General features: G+C 46.4%; 2 protein-coding genes across 7 annotated transcripts in view; one reads left to right on the plus strand and one right to left on the minus strand.

Annotated features, from left to right (window-relative positions):
• The window catches only part of cdi (serine/threonine kinase), a 126345-nt gene that overhangs the window by 74470 nt on the left and 34808 nt on the right, over positions 1 to 17067 (plus strand). For 2 of the 6 annotated variants that reach the window (XM_077642948.1, XM_077642950.1), the window contains exons 5-6: positions 10598 to 10669; positions 16800 to 16986. The exons of 2 other annotated variants lie outside the window; for them this stretch is intronic. In XM_077642948.1, the coding sequence (XP_077499074.1) occupies positions 10598 to 10669; positions 16800 to 16986 (259 nt within the window). The remainder of the gene's footprint in view (positions 1 to 10597; positions 10670 to 16799; positions 16987 to 17067) is intronic. 2 more of the 6 variants (XM_077642952.1, XM_077642951.1) reach the window with 1 other exon arrangement.
• Positions 5272 to 7220, minus strand: LOC144110850 (uncharacterized). The gene is made up of 3 exons (XM_077643929.1): positions 7163 to 7220; positions 6285 to 6473; positions 5272 to 5663 (listed from the first exon to the last, which is right to left on the minus strand). The coding sequence occupies exons 1-3, from the start codon at positions 7218 to 7220 to the stop codon at positions 5272 to 5274; spliced, it is 639 nt and encodes a 212-aa protein (XP_077500055.1).

The following is a 17067-nucleotide window of genomic DNA, read 5'->3' on the forward strand; positions in this document are numbered from 1 at the left end:
TTCCCGCTCGCTTTTGAGGTCTCGTACGCGGCATTGACGCTCGGTGGCCTGTACTCTACATAGTGCAAGCATTTTAAATCCAAGCTCAAACACCCCTTTCTGTGGCCCTTTAAGCCGCCACGAACCCTGCTTTGCGGAAGCAGTTCATGATTGTGCTTTGCTTCACGTCATTCCAGGCACCAGCCAGCATCTGTATGGCTCCGAGCAGGTCCACTTTGAGTTCAATCCTCAGCCGAAGCTTGATTAGGAGCCTTTGCAGCAGTCGCCGTCTGTAACCAGCCTTAAACGCTTTCAGTATGCCCTGATCGAGAGGTTGAAGCTTCGCCGTTCTATTTGGTGGCAGAAATTGATGGTGATCTGCTTCAACTGGCAGACGACATGATGGGCAGAACAGTTGTCGAGAAGAAGACAAACATTGCAGCCTGACTTCTCCAGTTCGGAGCCACTCGGTGAAAAGATCGCGTGTCATCCAAGCCTTCTTATTAAATGCGTATTGAACCGGGAAGCTGAAACAGCTTGGTGACCTGCTTTTGCCGATAACCAGTGGCCGCAGTTTGCATATATCCCGCGAGCAAAATCGAGAGGCGCACTTTGCTGTTCTTTCCTCCATGGCATGCACTGCCCTTCAGGTGCAGAGTCTTATTTGGCAGCATTTGCCAAAACAATGCTGTTTCATCTGCATTGAATATTTGCGACGGTGAAAAGCTATCGCAAATCTCTGGCCACTCTTAGGACAGCCACTTCTCTGTGTCAGGGCTGCTGGTCACCTCGCTTTCACCCGAGAGGGTCTTTCCGATGATGCTGCCAACCAGTGTCACCAGTGAAGGCTACAGCTATAGTGAACTAGAATACTGTACTAGTGGCACAAACGGTAGGGCGCGGTCGTGCTCTTTGGCGTAGAAGCCACCAGATGGCGCCACTGCAACTTTTTCTAGTGGCGCACACTGCTGTTTCAGGAGGTGGTGTATGTTTCTCTGCATCGTTGTAATGGTGGGGTGCATCATATGCCCCTAGTTAAGAAACCTGCATGCCATTGGCTTCAACGTAACCTCCTAGGCACCTTTTTTTTCCCCACCGTGCCCCTTTGAGCATTTTGGTGATATGTCGTCTGCTACTGACAAAGGGCAATGCGAAATGCTCATAGTTTTGCTGGTGGATGTAATTTGTTTAGGTGCATCTCTTACTGATCTTGTTTTGTTAGATGCGACTATTGTTGGCTACCCATCTGTGAGGGCACTGTACGAGTGATCTGCTTCTACGGAAATAACTTTTCCAGTTTTCCTGAAGCAGTACCGCTGCCTCAGAAACGCATTTTATTCACAAAATTTTACCCACGATTAAAAATATTTTCACCCCAATTTCAGGTCAGCATTGCAGCGTAAGTGCAAATATTTGTAAAAGAAAAATTATAGCAAATCTTGGCTTCCCGGCTGGCACATTCTTTGAGCAGCCAGATGAAATTATGTTAAATGGAATTTAACCCTAACAAGTGCTTTGCAGGACTAAGTGCCTGGAATAATTTTCTGGCACTTACCCCCGTATTCTTAAACAGACCTCCACTTGAAATTTCACTCGAGTTGCTCCTCGAAGCCGGTTTCGTGCTTCTTAAACCCTCCTCCACTCCTACCGGCCCTCGAACGGAGGAACTCCTCCACGGTTTCCTCCAAAATCTCGAGGTGGCGCTGTTGCTACCTTGAACGCCTCCTCGACCGAAGCGTCCCCCCTCAACAGTGTCAAGATGGCTGCCGGCTCGCTCGCCGAGTTCGCCGAACATGTGCTACGTGTGGACGAACTGTTTCACGATGGCGCCGACGATAGCGAAGCTGCAGTTGTGCCACGGCGGGCTTTGCGGGATAGAATAAACCCGCTGGAGCATTTCAGCGATGGGGAGTTTTTATCCCGGTACCGGTTTACGAAGGACACCGTGCGAGAGCTCCTGAAGTGCCTGCCCATGGAAGAAAGCGTCAGCAATCGCGGTCACCCGCTGCCACCGATGCTTCAGCTGGCCGTTGCGCTGCGATTTTATGGAAGTGGAACATTCCAAGTCGTCACCGGTGACTTGATAAATGTTTCGCAACCGACGGTGTGCCGTGCAGTGGAACGAATATCAACGCTGATCGCGGCACATCTGTTCCCGCGAACTGTGAAGTTCCCTGCTACAGCGGCCGAGTTCCAAGCGGATACGACGGCCTTCTACCGCCTTGGCCGTTTCCCTGGGGTGACTGGGTGCATAGACTGCACCCACATCCGAATCAAGTCTCCTGGCGGTCAACTCGGAGAAGTATTCCGCAACCGAAAAGGTTACTTTTCGATCAATGTGCAGGTGAGCCCATTTTTCTTTTTGCAAAACTTTATCGCGATCTAGGTGACATTATATCATATTAACGCGTGTTGATATTTAGAACAAACATAAGGGCCGCTTTCCTTCACATTGCCCATCATAGCTGTCGTCTTATTCAAATAATGTTCATGTAAACATTGAGCAAAAAAAGATAATCGATCTCTTGCAGTGCTTTGAACCTGCACTGCATCACTTTTCAAGATTGGAGGGTCTGGTTCAATTATTGTTTCTAAGTATACGCAAACTCCTTTTATGTCCAAAGCGACTTGTGCTATCAATTTATCAGTGATGCAGGTATATTTTTGTACAATATTTTAGTTATGCCTCAATATTTTGGCTTGCGCACTTCTGTATCCACTAATAAATTTGTTCTCTATTTCTTAGCTAGCATTGTATATGTAGGAGGAGTCATTTGTTTTTCACGTTGCTTGTTTTACATTTCTTTCTGCCTGCACCCTTCTGAAATGCCTGCATGACCTTGAGGGTAAAAATTAATAAATACCATGTATGTTACCTAGCGTTCCTGTTACATGAAGCACCAAATTTTCACTCGCATTGCAAACAAACAATTTGCGCCGTTTTAATGAATGTGCTAATTTTTCTGGCTCTTGTTGCTTGTAAAACATAGAACCTAAGCTATATAAATAGATATTAATTGCTGAAGAGTACAGTGATTTGACATGTAGCCACAAAAATTTATATTCATTTCCTGAGAATATCTTCATGACAGAGACATAATATTTTATCCTCAGGCAATAACGGGGCCAAGACTGGAATTTTACGACTTGGTCGTCGGCTGGCCTGGATCAGTCCATGACAGCAGAATTTTTGATAACAGCCGTGCACGAGTCCTCTACGAGACGAGAGTTCCCGGGCTGCTACTGGGAGACGCAGGTTATCCCTGCATGTCATTTTTAATGACACCTCTGGCAGATGCCAACCCACCAAATACCCCAGAGGGCAGGTAAGTACAAGAGGGAACTTATACACCATAGTTTCTTTGATTGAAGGCAACACAAATGTACGAATGTCATCTCCTTTTGCTGCTGTTCTGCTCTGTAAACTCTTTACATCAAAGAGTGGATCCTCCATTTTTTTTATTACCGAAACACTTAATTTTTTCATGCTTTTCCCATTTTTCTAATCAAATTCAACACAAATTCAACATTCAGACTTAATACATTTGCCACCGGTTGACGGACAAAGCCCCTGAAGATGACTTAATACTTCCCGAGGCGTGCAAATGTAATTAAAGCTTCATTAGTAGCTGCAATGGGGCCACTGAGAATGTAATGCGCAGACTGCTGTGCTCTTCAGTTTAGCACAGCTATACAAGTTTTTACTTCAAACTGCTCGTCTTTCACGCAGGTATCAGGCGGCCACATCAAAACCCGAAACAGTGTGGAGAGGGCTTTTGGAGTTTGGAAGCGCCGCTTTCCATGCTTAGATATGGGCCTCCAAAACCGCCCTGAGCGCTCAGCAGTTATAATAACTGCCTGCGGCGCCCTTCACAACCTCGCCGTTCTACGGAAGGACCCGGAGCCACCTGCTGTGGCCCTCCCCGTTATCCAGCAGCCACGGCCCAGCGTGCAACCCCAGCAGCTCCATGTGCCACCGCAGCCTTCTGCCAACACAGTGAATGGCTCTCATGTTCGGGTGGGGCTTATAGCCAGATCATTCCGTTAGGTGTCCTAATTACCTTCTCGGCAAATGTACACAATACTTTTCTAGTGTTAAAGAACCGTTACTTTTATGGTATTTGCATTGTTTTTGCCTATTTCTTTTTTCTATTTCTTATAGCAATTTAATGTCATCATCAGCTGAACTTCGTCCACGGGAGGACGAAGGCCTCTCCTGTATCTTTCCAATTAACCCTGTCCTGTGTCAGCTGCGGCTGCCTTGTTGTGGCAGAATTCCTTATCTCATTAGCCCACCTACTTTCTGCTGCCTTCTCCTATGCTTGCCTTCTTTTGGGATCCATTCTGTTACCAATGGCCCAACATTCATCTTGAATTCACATTACATGCCCTGCCCATGCCCATTTCTTCTTGATTCCATCTAGGATGTCACCAACTCTCATTTATTCCCTCATTCATTCTGCACTTTAACCGCTACATTTATCATTTTCCTTTTTGTAGTTCTGCACTGTATCGGCCCCATAGGTTATAGGCTTTGCCCCACAAGATATGGCTGTTGAAGAATACTAGTAAACTGCCATTCATGGCTGGAGAGTGCCTGCCAAATGCGCTGCACCATCATTCTTATTATCCTAGTTAGTTTACACGTGTGGTGCGGATCTGTGGTCACTATGCTCTAAATAGATGCATTTACCTTACAACTTTCAATGCTTTGCTGCCTCTCGTGGGCTGTTCCGTTCCGAGTGTTAACATTACTGGAGATGTCAATATTATTTTTACAACCACCGTTCTGCTTCCTTTGCTTGTCTTCGATCATGCTTGGAAGTTTGTCCTTAGCTATTTAGCAGTGAAATATTTTTAGAAAATCTCAGATTATTGAGGCATTCGCCATTAAATTTCATCTGCAGTTGCTTCCTCTCTAGTTCTCTGTAAATATCCTGGAAGCACGTGGCAAATAGTACTGGAGACGTGTCTCCCTGCGTGACACCCTTCACAACTAGTATTTTGTCAATTTCCTTGTGAACGACTATGGCACTCTCCAATTTTGGCCAACGACGGATTTCCTTTTGGCCGCTTTTAGGCTACCTCCCTTTTTTACTGATTGATCTTTTCCATATTATATTTCTTTGTGCTGTTTATACATGTGCAGTGTGTTAAATAAAGAACATTGTTTTTAAGAAACTGAAGGAATGAGCATATACTGTACGACTGCATCAAAATGACGACAGTGTTTGTAATTATACACAGAAGTGTTCCCAGACAAATATGTACAACTAAATTTTATTTTTCCATTTAGCGCTGCGTTGCTTCTAACTGCTTTTTCCGAATTTGAATGTCGAGAGAAAGCAGCTTGCGCTGCATTTTGACTTTTAGCCGCTGCTCGGCCAGCTGGCTCCTGCGGAGTTGCACATCGAGTTGGTGCAGCTCTTCCTTGCGCCGCTCCTCAGCTTCAATAGCCGTAATTCTGGTGGCTAGTTCAGGAGCCAGCGTCCGCTCTACCGCAGCAACACGGGGGCCACCTGCCCTCGTGCGAGCAGTTTGTGTTGGTGGGATGCCTTCAGATGAGCTCTGATTTGGCACGACCACTGTTCGTCTGCTTGCGTTGAGGCACTCTTCCTGAACAGGAAGTTCATCCTCGTTTATGGGTCGGCTGTTCAGCAATGGTGACTGTGCAGGAACATCATCTGCAAAAACATGTGCATACATACAATGCCTTCATGAGAACTCTGCAATGCTGTGACAAAATTGGTGGACTCTTATGCTTACATACAGACTACTGTGATATGACACGCAAAGAACAAATAAGACCATGAATAGAGGCTATTCAGACCATAACAGAGAACCAAAAACATCCTTTACATGGTCACGACTATTGTAGACATCTAAAAATAAACTTATCAACATATATGTGACGTCATGAAAAATGGACCCAGTAGGAGCCCGTCAAGAAGTACTAATAAATATGTGGCCCCGCTTGCTTGAGCACATGCACATACAACGAGCAGAAAATAACTAACGTCTGCTGCAGTGCCGCTCGATCGCTGAGCACCAGTTGCGGATTGAATCAGGGATGCTGCGGCCACATATCGATAGGTGCGAGATGTGTAAATGCCCGTGTAATGCGGCATGCGGCATGTAATGCGGGCGCTAAAGAATCCCTTGCAGTTGAAATTAATCCATAGCCCTCCCCGACAAAGTCTTTCTCAGCCCAGGCGCGGGTTTTGGACTTGATGCACGAGGAAAACTAATCGTGACAGTTGTAACTGGTATTTAAAGAGGGCAGCCTTATTTACTGGAAAAGTCACCTTGGCTTGTTTCGTTGCCGTTTACCATGGCCTCTAATAGTGCAGCAGGTGGCAGGGACAGCACTGCCTCGCCGACGTGGGCTCCGTCACTGTCAAATGGGTTTGGCAGTCTTGTTGCCATATGGTCAGCAACTGCGCCAACCAGTTCCGTAGCCGGACTCATTGGCCGGCATTTGAGAGTACCACCACCTGCACCAAAATTCTTAATTGTGCATCTCCCACAGCACCATCCGTGCAGTGAAACACACTGAAGTGAGGTGTATTTTGTACGCAGCATGCAATGCTAGAAAAAAAAAAAGCTAACCAGAACAGCACAAACCATCAATGTATTGTTCAAAAGTAGTTCGAAGATTTTTCACATTAAGAAAAATTAGAAGATTGCACATACATCTGCTTATGAGCAGAAATTCGAAAGCCTTTCCCTTTCCTCTCTTTCTCCCTCCGTTATTTTAACTTTTTATTTTGTTTTCGTTACTAGAAATTGTTTTTATTTCAGTTAATTTTTCTTTTTGTTTTTTATTACTTTTTTTCATTTTTTAACTTCGAATCAGTCACACAAAACCTGCTTCAAAGACAGCATTTATTTTCATTATTTCAACTTAACTAATTACAATTAATCAAAAAACTTTTCCCATTTCAAGATCTACTCGCACACTGCCTAACTCAAACTTTTGCATATTTATCTCCACAGAACGACATAATCGCGCGGACAGAATTTGCGGACACTTTTTGCTGAGGTGACGTAACCATATAATTTTTTCGCATTAGTAAGAAATAACGTCAAATTGTTAGGATTAAGATGATGCCTGGAGATGAAACGTGCGAACATGCAGGAAAATGTATTGGACAGTTTTTGAATGTAAAGCTGTTTCGCTCACCTGTCCGAAAGATTTCCCTATTTTCTTCGGACTTCTTCTTCTTCCAGCGGCACTTCATATTGTCCCACAGTTTCCGTAACTGTGCTACACACACAGTGCGTGTGCTGGCCAAGCTATTATACTCTTCGCAAAGTTGAGCCCAGGCTTCGTCCTTTGCCTTTTTCGAGGTGTTGTCTGTTCGCTTGTTTTCGACAACGTCCTGATACCTCGCCATTATGTTTCTTAACACGAGGCGTTCATCTGCGGTGAAAATGAACCGCGGAACTGCGGGCCGTTTCTTGGCGCGCTGGGAAGCGTCCGAAGCAGATGCCGACGGTGTCGTATCGAAGTCCGATACCTCATCATGGTCGAACATTGTGCACGCAAAAAAAAAGGAAGGGCAGATACAAAAACACCTAAACACACACGAACAGTCGAACACGCGCAAGCACAAACACTGCAACAAAGCTGCACGAAGCGAGTCGGGAGCACAACAGACGAGAAACACGCGGCGAGCAAGGGGAAAAAGGGAAGAGGGACTGTAACAAAAATGCCGCGCCGGGCAGCTGCGACTGCTGCAGTTGCCAGACAGGTAAAGAAAACTGGTTATTTCTTCTAAAAGTACACGTTTTTTTATAGAAAAACAAAAAATATGCAGTTTGTTTGTTTTTACCTTGCAGTTTACCGCTAAAATAGACAAAAGGATTTCTGTATTATCAATTAGGTGGTGTTCTGTTTGCAGGAATTTACAATACTCTCAACACCAGCAGTTTCTTTCTCGTCCTCGAAAGCACTGGAGTGGAGGAGGGCAACTCGGCCAGCTCCTCGATGGAGGAATGTCCGAGGTGTGTTCAAGAAGCGCGACTGCTCCTCGGGCCGAGGATGAGCGCTCTCCTCCACTCCCAGGAGTGGAGGCGCAGCGTCGAGTGGAGGGTTGTTTGTGAATACGGCGGTTAGAATCTTGGCACTTCAGGTTCTTTAAAAATGGAAGGCGGTTTTTGTTATGTAAAAAGTAGTGATATGCACTACAGCAGTGAGCTCGGCTGCCACATTTTCACAGTGGCCAGGACAGCCAGGTCTAAGCTCTGTTCTTGCCTTAACCATCAGTACAATATCAAGGACACTGTCTGCATGTAGCTGTATAGGAGACTAAAGCATGTACAATTTGTAGAGGGGGCCGTGCAGAGAGGTACAGAAGGCCACCTTTGTCGTTCATACGAGTGAACTCGGCTGGCTTCGCTTTGGTCCTTTGAAGCAAGTTCAGGCAGCTTTCACAGCCTGTCTTATACCCCTGTCACACGGACACTTTCGATCCTCATTGAGTCAATGCTCATCGAACTCAATGCAGATCGACGGTTGTCACACGGCCACTTTCAAGCGCAATCGAGCTCGATCCTGCTTGACTCGATGCCGATTCCTCAAGAGTGCTTGAGGTTCCAAGCACAATCGAGAACACTCTCGTTCTCATGAACCTATGAAAATAAACACTAGTTAACAAAACCAAACCACAATTGTTGTTGTAATTGATTAAAATGCAATACAGAACATTTTTCAGGTAGTATGCCTGCTTATATGCAAACATTTGAAAATAATCTCTACACCACGCTCCAAGCTTCGCCGTCAGTGTAAATAAAGATGGAGTCCTCCTGCTCGTCGGCGCGGAAACTGTGGAGCGAGCGCGAGAAAGCCGCTCTCATCGACTGCTGGCAGGACCGCCTAAATAATTTGCGGCGCTAGAAGAGAAACGCCGCAGTCTATGCAGAAATCGCGGAGGCGTTGCGGGCCCTTGGGTTGCATCGCACAGCAGCAGAGGTGCGCCACAAAAACCTGGCGCAGATACGCAATGTACCGATTTGGCTACGGATTTGGCTGCCGCTGCCCCCGACTGCACAGTGTTGCCTGACATCGCCATGTTATGGCTGTTGGCGGAACATTTGGCGCCACCTAACACACATGAGGGAAACTTCTCAATGAGCATTGAAAATGCCCGTGTAGCACCGGATGTTTCGAGCGTGCTCGAAAATCTCTATGCAGATCGAGCTCAATGAGGATCGAAAGTGCCCGTGTGACAGGGGTATTATACCTGTCACACGGGCACTTGTAAGCCCTTAGGAATTAAGGTCCTTTGCCCCAAAGGCGCGTGACGCGCATCTACACGGAAAAGCGTAGAGACTTTTGCGAAAAAGGTCCGTAGCCGCAAAGGTGGCTTTCAGCGGCCTTAAAGTTGCTTAAAGGAGCAATCCAGACGGCAGCACCAGCTAGCGAGCTCAAAGAATAAAAAATTGATGCAATTTTAGTTTTGAAAATGTAAGAAAATATCTAATTTATCTTATTCAATGGTTAATTTTGCGTTACAGTGCACCGTAGAGGAGGTTATGACTTAAGACATCTACACTGCTAAGAAAGGACTTGAACGCTTCTCAGCAGCCGCATCGACACACACGTGCTTGCGCTTCTCGCTTTGCTGTTTTTTCTTCGTCTGCTCTTCATGGCAATTACACACTTTGTTCTAGCGTCTTGCGGTTCGTCGCTCATGATTACGGCAGCACGCTAACCAGGCACAACCTAATTTCTTTGAAATATGCACAAGGACATAAGCAACAAAGCACGCTTCTCACACACGAGGAGCCGAACGGAAAAGTGCACCTACCATGGTCGGACCGGGAACAATGAGAAAAAAAAAAAGAAACTTTTGTTTCTAAATATCCGTTTCTCATCGTCAAAATGCTCACTTAATATCGTGATAGCTACTTTTTCAAACATACATGAAAGCACTCTTATCCTCTTAGATGAAGTGCTACCGTCTGTTTTAATTTCATGTTACTAGCGCCGCTTCACACACAGCGGTGACTTTTGGCATTCATGGAGGCCGCGTTCTAGGTCCTTTGGATTTGCCGTGTAGCAGCGCCGCTGCTCCTTTTCGGTTTTCCTCCTTTAGTGCAATAAGACAACTTTACGGCAAAGGCCGGGAAGAAGTCCCGTGTGACAGGGGTATTAAAGACGCCTTTTTTTTTTTTTACTACATAACCATGCAGCTAACATTACGAGGGTGCACAGACGAGACGTACACATGAGTACTCGTGTGTAGTATGTATTGTCTTTGCGCCCTCGAATTGTTAACGCTGTTTTAAGAATGATCCACCACCATCATGCCCAAGCTTCTGCATTAGAATATTAGCGAGCTGTCACTCGATGCTACAGTGCAAGTGAAATGGTATGGTGGTATTTTCAGATTTAAGCATTGGGTCTGCTGCATCTAAATGTAATTGCCTGCATCTAGAAGTTTATCATCAAGCTCCTGCGTGCCACTGGGAGAGCTTTGAGGACGGCATCTACATAAGAAATGGCAATTTTCAAGGTTTCCCATAGAAACTGTATGGGAAAGGTTGTTAAATACAAGGTAAATTACAGTGTAAATACGAACGTGTGCTCAGGCGCTGGTTATGTGTATTGCAGCCAGAACAAAGACTGGCGCACAATTCCGATAAGATGCCCGGCTGGATCCTGGCTCACTCTACTTGTCATCAGGTAACTGAAACTGAAACTTCACTTCACTTTATTTATTACCTTAAAGGGACACTGAGGAGAAATTTAAGTTGGCTTGTATCGATAGAATACCAGCTCCTGATCACAAAAACGCTGCTCTTACTGAAAACAAAGCTCTTGTAAGGTAGAAAATAGCAAGAGCCAAAATACAGGTATCGCCACCACAGGCCAATCTCGCAAGTACAAGCGCGGTGACGTCATAGGACAAGAGGCGCCACCTTGGAGGAATTTTCCTTCCTACATGGGATCGTGAATCTCTGAGGCTGACAAAGGAAGGCTGCGCGGTTCAATGTTGGAATAAGTTTAGTTTTAAAACCGATAGTGCACTTTTATCACACAAGGAAGGCAGACAAAAGAGAACCTGAATGTTGGAAGCAACGAAAACTGATGCTTGGCGGCGGCACAGCCGGCAAGGAGAGTTTCGATTTGTTATGGCACTTCGCGTCTATGAGCTTTGCGTGCCCCGTGGTTTATTTCTGACGCGTCTCGATTTACAAGCGCCGAACAGCAGAGGAACTGCAAGTGCCGCTTCAAGCGCTAGTTAACCTTTGAAGGAGCCTGTTAAGGCTTGTCAGATGATCGCCACGGTCAATGAAAAACTATGATGGCACGATGGTCGGTGATCGTACAAGGCAGTTCGCAGTATAAAGAGCACTTGTGTATTCATATGCTCGCCCGGCGAAACATTCCCGGCTGTGCCAGTCAGCTTCAAACTACTTAACGGAAATCGTTTATTAGGGACGGGAGACAAGGTACAAGGCAGTTAAGAAAAATTGCTGATGACCTAGCTCTGTTAGGTCAGGATATACGTAGCGAAAGCGCGGAGATTTCTGCATCGGAAGAGTGCATTCACTGGATGCGCCTTTATTGATGGTTATACCTTGAGCCGTCGTGGCGGAGTGGTAGCGTCTCCGCCTCAAATGCCAAAGGCCCTGGTTCGATTCCGAGCCATGGCACAGGATGTTTTTTTTTATTCATTGAGTGGGCAGGGGTTTTCAGTGGCTCCCATAGATGCCGCTACCGAATACGTTGGTTAGCGGCTCAGCGCAGGCTCGGTTAAGGCGCGTTTATGCTCAGGCTTAATGCGCGCGCGCGCTGCGCGCAGACGTCTCGTCAGCCAAAGCGAGACTCTCTATACTTCAACTGCGCTTGACTGCCGACACGTTCGGTGGCTTTGGCGCACTCTGACCACACTAGCGGAGACTTGGAGCATGTCTCTATTTCGCGCCAAGTGCGCCCGCCGCCGCCGGCCCGGCCAGACTGATTCAGCCCCGCGGCGAGGTGCGCTTTGTGACTTAATTCAATAGCTTCGGCAGTTGGGCGGAGCTGTTCTTTTCAAGCTCTTGGCTAATTTAATCCATTCACAGTACACATCTGAAGACACATGCAAGTGGACCCGTTGGATCTATCGGAAGTCGTTAAAGCATCGTGCGCCGGCTTTAGTTTCAAGCCGCCAACTGTAAACGCAACCACCTTTGAGCACCCATCCGTTTTTTGTGGCAAAAAAATAAATAACTTGGCCCTTCCGCACCGTTCAAGGAATCACAATCCGTTGGCCCTAAAGCCCCAGCCAGCCTCCGATGGGTGCAACGCGCCGACCTTGTCCTGGCCCCTCGCGACTCTCCGCACTGGGGTTATGATATTTAGTTTGCAACGGCTGCTCACTGAGGAAAAGGGAAACGACCCGCCGGAGCCTAACCTAACCGTGCTCTCTCAAAAGCATCGCACACTCTGTGGGGCTGAGGTCGTTGAAATGCAGGCCGGAGTTTTTGCGAGAACTACGTCGTCTGGTTCGGGAACGGGATCCATCGTAACGCTGGCAAGACGTGGTGCGAACTTAAACGAAGTGACGTTATCGACCTCCGATAGATGCCTTCAACGTGCAGCGGCGGTAGCTTTCATTTTGGCAGCTGCTAGACCGCACCGCTAGCTACCAGAAATCACGAAGTCTGCGTTTACTTCACGTTTCACATCCCTCTGTCCTATGAGGTCATAAGAGTTCTCGAGTTTGAATCGGAGCGGCGGGAAAATCTTTTTCAACTTCAAATCCAAATCTCTTTGAAACAAATGCATCTTTCGCTCCCGGACAAGCGGCAACAAAGCCATGAAATGCCAAACTATCAGATTTTGCTAACAAAAAAAATCTGATAGAGTTTTCCTCAGTGTCTCTTTAAAGGCCCCCTGGATTAGGTACTACAACAGTGACAACACAGTATCGGTGTCGCACGCAGTCCTGTAGCTGTCGACTTGCTTATAACGGCTTTGCATTCCATTAGTCTGGTTTCCTCATGCACTCAGGTGCGACAGAAATAAATAAAGCTTGCCAACAGATGCAGAATTTGGACCTAGAACCCCAGCAGTGAAGCACGAGAGCACATGGGCTCAACACTTAAAGAGCCTTTCCTACTGCCCGGGCAGCATGACGGCAGAGGCTCGGTCTAGTAAAAGGCGCGGTAGCACCTCCTGCGCCGACAAGAGTCACTTTGCTTCAGCCGCTCTGCTGCCACGCGCCTCCGTTCGTGCCACTAGACCAGTATTCTAGTTCACTATAGCTACAGCAAATCATTTCGCTTTCTCCATGTGCATTGGCCAATGACAGGGATGTTTCTGGCTTGTGTCTCTAAAAAGCAGGTGTACAAAGCTTTCTCAACCTTATCGTAGGTCGGAGCACGCATACGACACGCTCCAGGGCTACTGGGTTGCGCTGCCTTCAGCTTCATGTCGGCTCTGTTCTTCAGGATAGAATGCATCGGCGACCAACAACTTTTTCTTGCCGGCCTCCATCCGTCGAATGATGTCTGCCCTTGTTGCAGAGTCCAAATTCTTTTTTTTTTTAGTTCATGGCTCTTGAACACGCGACCAAAGCGAAAAGAAAACACACGGCACCGCACAAGTCGCAAGCGAATTCACATTGGCCTCGCAAACAAAGTGAAAAGAACGACCATTGCACCGTACTACACCAGTCACATGCCCAAGCAGCACCGACAGCAGTGACAGCCAAAATGGCTAAAACGTTGGTGACAGCTAGCTGATGTCGCTTGTTTTGGCTACGCCAGCGGAGTCAGCCAACCAGCGTTCAGAAATCTGGTGCCTGCGGCCAGCATGGTTTCCCTCTTCCCAGCCCCTTACATGCCCCTATAGCCATTCTCATTTCCGTTCACACCCCACAAAGTTCTCATCATGTGACTCTTACTTGTGCAGCTCCGCACGAAGGTGTCCAAGGCCAGCATCGTGCACGAGATGAGATTTCAGGAAGATCGTGAACTCCAGTAGGAGAAGCCCATGTGCAGGGGTGCGTGCGATGAGAGAAGCCCACCTCAGGGCGGGTTGTATTGGGAGAAGCATACTTGCGGGGGCGCGGTGTTCGATATATCTTATTTGGGGTGCAAGGAAGTTCGATAAACGCAAAACAAATTTGCAATACTTTTGCATGGGATTCCCAAAGGGGTTTTACAACTGATTGATATAGGCAATAATTCGATATATCTGGGATCGACTGTAGAGAGTTCTAGAATAGCGAGTGCATGTTTCCGCACAGTAAACACAAGCATTTTGTGGGACATTATGCTTTGTTACATCATTCAACGTACATAGATGCGACGATAACGCTGGAAGTAGTACCACCATCTGGTTTGTATGAAGCGAACAATTTCTGCAACAAACTAGTAGCTACCAACTCGTCCAAAAAAAATAAAAAATAGGCCAAATTTATCCTTCGTCCAATTTGGTATAGGCAAGATAAGACGAAACGAAAGTTCTGTACCCAATTATAGCCAGTTACCGTGCCGAAAAACACAGTAACACCGACAAGTTCACTCTGAAGTGAGAGGCTCCACTTCAGAGCACGCCACCATGTTGGCTGTTATCTCATTGGGGTCCTTCAGCATTTGCTATGGAGCATACGCTATGTCACCGTCTGGTTTCTTCGACAGTTTTCGCTCATTCGAGCCGCCACATCTGCTTCTGGCGTTTTGACCTATCGGGTGTGGCTGATGTTGCTGATTGTGATAGAAACTCGGAATACAGGCCCTGCTTGGTTTTATTTTACCGCTCCTCACTAGACATTTGAATTTTCATAAAGACAACTAGAGAAAGACCTTCATTTGTTTGCTCGAAGGATGGTGGCGTGTTCCTAGATAGTATTTGATGTTTCGCCTTTGCCTCCCAAAAATGCATCTCTACACAAATGTCATTGGAGAAGAGCATATTGGTGTAGGATACTTTGGGTCTTCAAGCACAATGTGCGCAATAAGCAGGTGTGTTTGGTTTTCATCTCAGAGCCATCGCTCCCTTGCAATACCTCATTCATTTCATTCCATAAAAATATGGCCACTGCAGCCATGAATTAAACCTGCAGAATCGTGCTCATTACAAAAAATTAGGAATGTATTGCCAGAGCTTCGAGGATATTTTTATATTGAGACGTTGCGAGCTGTAAAAGGCATAACAAAACCAAATGTAATGCAGCATTTATTGGAAAAGGAATAAATTTAGTGTGATACAACTAAGAAAGGACGAGGACAGAACACAAGACATAAGTCGTGTCTTTCGTAGTTGTTTCACGCTAAAATTATTCCTTTCCCACTATGAACCAACTCGCCCCTTAGAGCGTTTTTATTGAACAGCATTTATTGCTCATGTATGCAGCCCTTTCATTTGGCTCTCGGAGCTTTGGGGCTATTCACAGACAAGATCACTGTTCAGAAAGCAGAGCGCGTGATCTGCCTTATCTTGCCTTCTGTTTGTGTTTAGCAAACCAATTTTTTCAGATGTTATTGCGATATGAGTGTCCTTGGTGGTCGGGTGTCTCAGGGCTGGACTTGGGCTTTTGCAGTGCTGTACTTTGAAATGGTTTGAAGGTTGCCAGTGATGAGCACTCACATATGTCTGTGGAACAGAGCTGGTTATAGTCAAAACTTGTTCAAGCTTTCTTTTTTTTTTTCAGCTTTAGAGCTGTCCATCACCCTTGTCTTCGCTCGTGAAATACTTTGATGGGTTGCTTGCTGGACGTGCTTCATTGTCTGGACTCTATGTTCTAGTTCCAGCTTGTCAAGCACACTCTTGATGCCATGTGCACCCTCATTAAATTCTAGTACAGGCAAGGCGGCCGCAGTCTCCACGGTTCCTAGTGATGCAGATTTGGTCTTAGTGATGAACCATCATCGCAGCTTGAAGGGTTCGTGTCGGTTTTCGGCGGCAGGCTTGGACCTGGTGAACACATAAGCAGACGCTCGCTAGCTTTCGTGGTTCATTTTCGCTTTCCAAAGCTTGTCAGAGTCGAAGCCTTCGTTGCCGGCATGTTCCAGTCACACCACCGGCCACCCGCTGATCGCAGTAATCCCACAGAAGGAAGAAAAGGTAGCACAATCAAAGCGGGAGAAACTCTGAATGATGTGAAAACAGCATTGGGTGGGTCACATGGTATTCCATCCACTCTGCAGTTGGTGCAGCTAGAAAAATATGTATTTCTTTTTCGTTAGTGGCCTTGCATGTTCTCACTAGAGGTCTTCCGTGACTAAAAAGCACGAAAAACGAGCTTTCTAATGTGGGCATTCAATTCGTGTTTGGTTTTTTGCCTGCACTGGGGCGCCTTGAGAAGCGCGTTCATGGATGGCTTTGTGAAAAGAATTAATTTTCTACTGCTCAGATAACAACCAAACTTGGTGAGAATATTCATTCAACCAGCAATCCAAAACAACGGAAACTTAAAAACAAAATTTTTTCCAAAAATCAGTCTTCTCTTAACTGTGAACGCAAACATTTTGATTAATTGTTGGATACCAGAACATAGCTCGAGGAATTCTGTTCAAGAATTTAAGAGAGAGAGGAAAAAGAAAAGAATATTCAGGATATGTCAGGCAGAATACTTTGTTAAAATTTAGGTGAACACAAAAATTTGCAAACAAGTCAGTTAATGGAGACAAAAATAATTCTAGAATATGCATTTTGTAGCATATTAAGTTTGAAAATGTAACAGAATGGTGCAAAGCTGATGGTGTTAAAAAAAAAGTTTGTCTTAGCCTACTTCCTACGGGATGTTGGGAAGCAATGGCAGTGACGTAATTGCCAGGCTCGTTTGCGGTGTGGTCCTGAAGGAGGCATGGCCACGCAGGTATGACCAGCGGGCAGACGTCTTCTCGTACGGCATCATCCTGTGCGAGATGATCGTGCGTCTGGAGGCGGACCCAGATGTGCTGCCTCGCACGGCTGACTTTGGTGTGGACCGGCTGGCCCTGCGCCGCCTCTGCCCCGACGACTGCCCACCCGCCTTTCTGCGCCTGGCCCTTGCCTGCTGCCAGGTCTGTTCCTCACTGTTGGGAGGATCTGCCACCTAAATGTTAGAAGATAATCGCAAAATATTTGGGGAATGGGCACGAAAA

This window comes from Amblyomma americanum, chromosome 11 (assembly GCF_052857255.1).
Source record: "Amblyomma americanum isolate KBUSLIRL-KWMA chromosome 11, ASM5285725v1, whole genome shotgun sequence".
In the NCBI taxonomy this organism is placed as follows: Eukaryota; Metazoa; Arthropoda; class Arachnida; order Ixodida; family Ixodidae; genus Amblyomma; species Amblyomma americanum.